Source organism: Chenopodium album, chromosome 23, assembly GCF_948465745.1.
Source record: "Chenopodium album chromosome 23, dcCheAlbu1.1, whole genome shotgun sequence".
Lineage (NCBI taxonomy): Eukaryota > Viridiplantae > Streptophyta > Magnoliopsida > Caryophyllales > Amaranthaceae > Chenopodium > Chenopodium album.
The window spans coordinates 37,915,972-37,922,391 of record NC_137856.1 but is presented as its reverse complement, the minus strand read 5'-3'; the positions used below and the strand labels follow the sequence as shown (position 1 = coordinate 37,922,391).

At 35.4% G+C, this 6,420-nt stretch overlaps 1 protein-coding gene across 3 annotated transcripts; it reads left to right on the top strand.

Annotated features, from left to right (window-relative positions):
* Positions 1-745: 745 nt before the first annotated feature.
* Positions 746-6,420, top strand: LOC145608096 (subtilisin-like protease SBT5.4). Of its 3 annotated transcripts, none has more exons than XM_081663698.1 (12): positions 746-925; positions 1,622-2,192; positions 2,815-2,924; positions 3,022-3,119; positions 3,268-3,429; positions 3,641-3,752; positions 3,851-4,388; positions 4,583-4,680; positions 4,787-5,032; positions 5,125-5,239; positions 5,324-5,537; positions 5,647-6,420. In XM_081663698.1, the coding sequence occupies exons 3-12, from the start codon at positions 2,830-2,832 to the stop codon at positions 6,192-6,194; spliced, it is 2,226 nt and encodes a 741-aa protein (XP_081519824.1). In that variant the 5' UTR covers positions 746-925; positions 1,622-2,192; positions 2,815-2,829; the 3' UTR covers positions 6,195-6,420. The 3 variants fall into 3 exon arrangements, with proteins under 3 accessions (XP_081519824.1, XP_081519823.1, XP_081519825.1); XM_081663697.1 differs by having other exon boundaries at positions 1,136-2,192; XM_081663699.1 differs by having other exon boundaries at positions 746-1,967; positions 2,064-2,192.

Genomic DNA, 6,420 nt, shown 5'->3' with positions numbered 1-6,420 from the left:
ATAGAAATAATAATAATAATAGTAATAATAATAATAATAGTAATAATAATAATAATAGAAATAATAATAATAATTAAAGCAAAGATTTTTTTTTTAAAAAAAAAGTACAAAACCGCCCGAGAAAACCGGTTTGACCATGGTCAAAACGCCCAGGAAAAGCGGTTTGACCATGGTCAAAACGCCCAGAAAGCCCGTTTTGACCACGGTAAAACCGGTTGTCCTAGGCAGTTTGACCATGGTCAAACCGCTTTTTCTGGGCGTTTTGACCATGGTCTAACCGCTTTTCCTGGGCGTTTTGACCATGGTCAAACCGGTTTTTTCGGGCGGTTTTGTACATTTTCGGCGACAAAAATTAAAAATTTACCTCACCAAGTGGGTCCGGCGGGGTGGACACCCTGCTTTCCGCCTCCGACATGTAACCGGGTGGCGATAGTGGTGGTGCTGGTGGTGGTGGTAGTGGTGTTGGGTGTTGGTGGTACTGGCGGTGGTGTTGATGGTGGTAACCGTGGCGGTGTTCGGTGGTGGTAGAGTTTACTTTAGCTCGATTTTGAGAGTTAGAGTTATGAAAGGGATGGAAGATAAGAAATAGAGTTGAAGAGGGTAAGAAAAAGAGTCAAGGGTAATATCGTAATTATTTTGTAATTTTGCGGGCGTTGTGAGTAATTTGTGGGCGTTAAATAACAACCCCCCGTTCAAAATAGCTCAAAAAAAAAAAAATGCTATGCTTTTGTTTTGTGTAAAAAAAAAAAAAAAAAAAAAAAAAACAAAAAAAAAAAAAAACTCAAGAGGGTATACGATCCGTTGTCCAGTCTCTGTCTTATAATCATGAATTGCAGAATTGGCAAAATCATCTTCACTAATCCTTCAAATCACTCATTAATTTTGCGTTACTTGATGCCTGAAGGTCGTTGTTGCACTACTACTGGTAAATTTTTTTCATGCATTTTATCTTTCTATGATTTACATCATGACTCTGTATCAAACATATTTCTTGAGATTGAATGATACCATTTGCATTTCTTCATGATTAATGAGTTGGGTAATTTTAATTTGCTGTTTTTATTCTTTGATGTTGGTCAATTTTGGAAATTAGTCTAGATTTATGTAATTTGTTTTGATTGCTTTGTGTTTGCAGCTGTGCTTTGCATTTTAATTTGATGTTTTGAGACCCAGAAGATTTCGAGGCTATAAAATACTGTTTGTTTTATTTTTGGATTAATGGGTTTATTGGGTTCAAGGTTTTTGATGGAATTTTGACTTGATTGATGATAATTGTCGATTTAATCTAATCTATAGAAGATTGGGATTTAGGGTTTTTTGGATTCTATGGTTTTGGTTAAGTGTAATTGTGAGGAGTAATTTAGTGCTCAATTAAGACCATTTGTGAAGAATTATAGTAGTGGATCATCTTTTAGTAGGAGTACATCTTCATATAGTGAATTAGGAAGAATGTCATTGTCATTTGTAGTCCAAAAGTGTTTTTCCATAGAGATAAGCCAGACAACTCCAATGGACATTCGTCGAGATAGCTTGATTTCTCAGAATTTGTGTGTTTCTCTTCATTATAGGACCATTGATCATCTTTTACTTTGTGTTTATCTTGTGGGTATTTCAATACTAGTCTCAATTTCGGAATGCTATGTCTTGAGCTCGGTGCTTCCTCGAGTATGTGTGATGTCTTTGATGGAAGATGTGTATCGGACTACAACTATCCTTTCTACAATTCTTCGGAGTGTCCTTTGTGGAACAAAGTTTCAATTGCTTGGGTAATGGAAGATTAATTGGAACTAGGAAGGATAAACACTACTTTAGATGGAAAGGCAAGCCCAAAGATGGTGCAATTGATCCCTGATTTGAATGCATTTAACATATTGGGAAGGCTTTGAGTTAAAGAATTGTTTTTGCGGAAGAGTCTTTTATATGCTTGGTTAAGAAGAGAGTCTACGAAATGAAAGGAAGGAACATAAGTATGTAACGAAAACTACGAGACACTTGGTTTCATTCCTTTATCTGTGGAATTCTACTTATCTGTTTTCCTTGTACAACTTGGTATCGCAACAAAGCATTCTCCAAAGAGAGTGAAGTCAACTCTTATGCCAGACTAAATGGATGACATTAGCAAGGAGTGGGTTAATACAGATGCAATTATATCCAACTCGGGACATTGGTGGATTGTCAAAGTTATGTGAAATGTAAGTCTTCTGGTGCATATAAAAGTATGTGATCCAAGATTCATTTGTCATTTTTTTGCAAGTTCATAATTCATTATTCATTGTTTCTATACTTAATTACATGGCATTAATTTTGTTTATGCAGCCATTGAATTTTTTATTTTTATTTTTTTTATTGTAAATTATATTTTCCATTGATTAAAATTTAATGGTATAAAAAAAATAAAATAATAATAATAGTATTAATATAGAAATTATATCCCATAAAATTTTTACCGATTAAAACAAGATAAATAATGAGTACTGCGTAGTATTAATATAAAAATTATATCCCATAAAAATTTTTTAGATAAAAAAACCAGATACCTACCCTAGGCTAGACTTCAGCTCTAATTAATACTTCGTATAATGCTGTAAAGCGTTGGCATATTTTTACATTGAATTCTTCGTGAAAATAATACACACATAGCCATGAAGATCGCCTTGTTTCTTCTTGTGCTTTCTCTACTGCATGTATCCTCAATTGCTGTAAAACAGGTAAACAACTCTTTATAATTCTTGAAATTATGTATTGTTACTTGTCTACTTGACAACTGAACTTAAATTTGTGTGCTTGTCTTAAAATTTTGTATCAATTGTATAGTCATACATAGTGTATATGGGAGCACATTCACATCCCAAAGATGCAACAATGGAGGTTTTTGATCGAGTGACAGATTCTCATCACGAATTCCTAGCAACTTTCCTTGGAAGGTATGTATATATATTGGAATTAGGAATTGTTCATGGTTAATATATACAAATTATACACTCATACTTCGTATTTATTTATTTGTTTTTGTGTAAACAGCCTTGAAGAGGCAAGGGATGCAATAATCTACTCGTATACAATGCATATTAATGGTTTCTCTGCTATCCTTGAAGAGCATCATGCAGCAGAAATAGCAAGTTAGTAACATTGAATAAATTTTTTGATACTTCAAACCCTATTTATGAATATAGTTTTTAAAACTACAATAAATTAAAGTATGGAATTACACACTACACACTCTTTAATCAAAACTTATACTGTTTGATTTTAATTTAAACTATGCAGAACATCAAGATGTTATTTCAGTGATTCCTGATAAAGTGATGGAATTACATACTACACACTCTTGGGATTTCATGTCACTAGAAAATAATGATCTACCTAGTGTTTCATGGAAGAAGGAAGCTAAATTTGGAGAAGATACCATTATTGGCAACCTCGACACTGGTATTATCTTTAGCTACACTTTATGGAGTAACTCTTGTAGATATACACATTCATGTTTACTTTGCTCAAATGAAATGACAATTACAAGTAGTCACTAAAACATAAAGAAGTGACTTTCATATACTCATATGAAAATAAAATATACTCATGCCTAGATTTTATTAACTGTTAATCTATGCTTACATGAGATTAACTACTGCCTACTGGTTAGGTGTTTGGCCCGAATCTGAGAGCTTCAGCGACATAGGCTATGGACCGATTCCATCAAGATGGAAAGGTTCTTGTGAGAACTCGAATAACACTGCTGGAGTTCATTGTAACAGGTTTAAATATCCACTGCTATTTCTTGCTCAAAACTTGCAAATTATACTTTGGACCTATGTTTTAAAACAATTGTATTTGCATGTTGAAATTATCTTAGGAAATTAATTGGAGCAAAATGCTTCAACAAAGGATACAAAGCCACTGGTGGAATTATTTCGAAATCAATGGAATCAGCACGAGACTACAATGGTCATGGATCACACACCCTTTCAACAGCTGGAGGCAACTTTGTATCCGGAGTAAGCATAAACGGTATCTCTTTCGGGACAGCAAAAGGCGGATCACCAAGAGCACGAGTTGCTTCATATAAAGTCTGTTGGTCTTCTATCGACGGAAGTGCTGGATGTTTGACTTCTGACTTGTTAGCAGGTTTTGACATGGCCATTCAGGACGGTGTTGATGTGGTCTCCATATCGGTTGGAGGTACGAGTTCTGACTACTTTGATGATGTAACTGCTATTGGAGCCTTTCATGCTTTTCAGAAAGGTATTGTTGTGGTGTGCTCTGCTGGAAATTCTGGGCCTTACTCTGGCTCTGTCACAAATGTTGCTCCTTGGATTATTACTGTCGCTGCAAGTACTATGGATAGAGAGGTCCAGTCGTTTGTTGAACTCGGTAATGGGCTCCGTTTCAAGGTAAACTAGCTCCATGAATTGTGGAATTAGGTTACTTTTACAAAACACTTGTACCAACTTGAGGTCTAATAGTACCAATGGACACCTGCTATTGTCATTAATGACGAAAGTAATTATTGATTTAGATTACCTCATTTGAAACACATATTCATAAAGATTCATTCTAGTTAAACTTTTTCTTCATCATTGTGCAGGGTTCAAGCCTATCACAAGCATTGCCAAAAGATACACAATATCCACTCATCTCTGCTGCAGATGCAAAACTTGCCAATGCATCTTCTAATGATGCAGCGTAAGGACAATGCTTTTTTTTTTTTTTTTTTCTCTATGTTAACAGTCTTATACACACACAAATACACAATTGTTAGTGACTGATTTATTTGTTCATGTACATGTAGCCTTTATTGCATGGAAGGTACATTAGATGAGAAAAAGGTGAAAGACAAGATCTTGGTCTGTCTTAGGGGAATCACTGAGAGATTAGACAAAGGCTTGCAAGCTAAACGTGCTGGAGCGGCTGGCATGATCCTTTGTAACGACGAATCTCATGGGAATCAGACCACAGCTGATCTTCAAGTCCTTCCTGCTACAAATATCAATTTTCAAGATGGATTAGCTTTACTCAATTACATCAATTCCACACAGTAATAAATTTGATCTATACTATATATGTCATTCCTCTGTTTAATTCCTGTTTTTGGGTTTTGATTTATTCTATAAACTTTGTATTTTATAGGAAGCCCACAGCTTACCTCACCGCCCCAAAACAAAGTTTTGGTGTCAAACCTGCTCCTTGCATTGCTGAATTCTCTTCAAGAGGCCCAAATCCAATTACTCCAGAGATTTTGAAGGTTTGTTCAAAAATTACAGGTCAAGATTAGTTAAAAGATGATATGTATGACACTGAGACCTATCTTTTTCTATGTGTTTTACAGCCTGATATTACAGCACCAGGTGTCGATGTCATTGCTGCATACAGTCCTGCAGTAAGTCTAACCGGGGAACCAGATGATGACCGGAAAGTTTCTTTCATGATAGACACTGGTACATCTATGTCTTGCCCTCATATATCTGGTATCGCTGGCCTTCTTAGGACGATGCACCCTACATGGAGTCCTGCTGCTATCAAATCTGCTATGATGACTACTGGTAGACCAATCTATTCTTATTATTATTGTGACCAACTTCTTAATGTTATGTACATTTATATATTTTCTAACAAGTATGTCGTGATGTTATGTTCGTTTTTCATTTACAGCTAGAACTAGAGACAACACAATCAATCCAATGGGAGATGAAGCTTACGGTAAGGCTACACCATTTGGTTATGGTGCAGGACATGTCAGACCAAACCGTGCCATGAATCCTGGGTTAATCTATGATCTAACCACAACAGATTACTTGCACTTCTTATGTGCACTTGGATACAACGAGACTAAGATCGAAACCTTATATAATGGTTACTACAAATGTTCAAACTCAACCTCTAGCGAAAATACTATTTTGAATCTGAACTACCCATCGATTACAGTTCCTAATCTTTCAGACTCCACAACTGTTACTAGGACTGTAACGAATGTGGGATCTCCTGGAGTCTATGTTGCTCGTGTTCGCCAACCATCAGGCGTATCAATTACTGTGAAGCCAAAGCAATTGAAGTTTGAGAAAATTGGAGAGAAAAAGAAGTTTGAGGTGACTCTGACATCCAAAGGTCCAAAGTCTGAAGACTACAAGTTTGGACAATTATTATGGTCAGATGGCCAACACTTTGTTAGAAGTCCTATAATAGTTGCTACTTCTGGGTGATGTAATTAGCAAATAGGTTTTACCGTAACCTACGAAGTAATTAGAAAATAAAACAATTGTATAATTATAATGAGTTAATAGTGACTTAGCTACTGCTAGTTAACTTATACTTCGTATATATATGTATATTTGAAGGAAACTGCTAGTTAACTTATACTATAGGCTACCTATACTTCTTAATTCAAATTCTTCCCAATTTGTTTAGCTTGAAGCAAATTGTGCAATA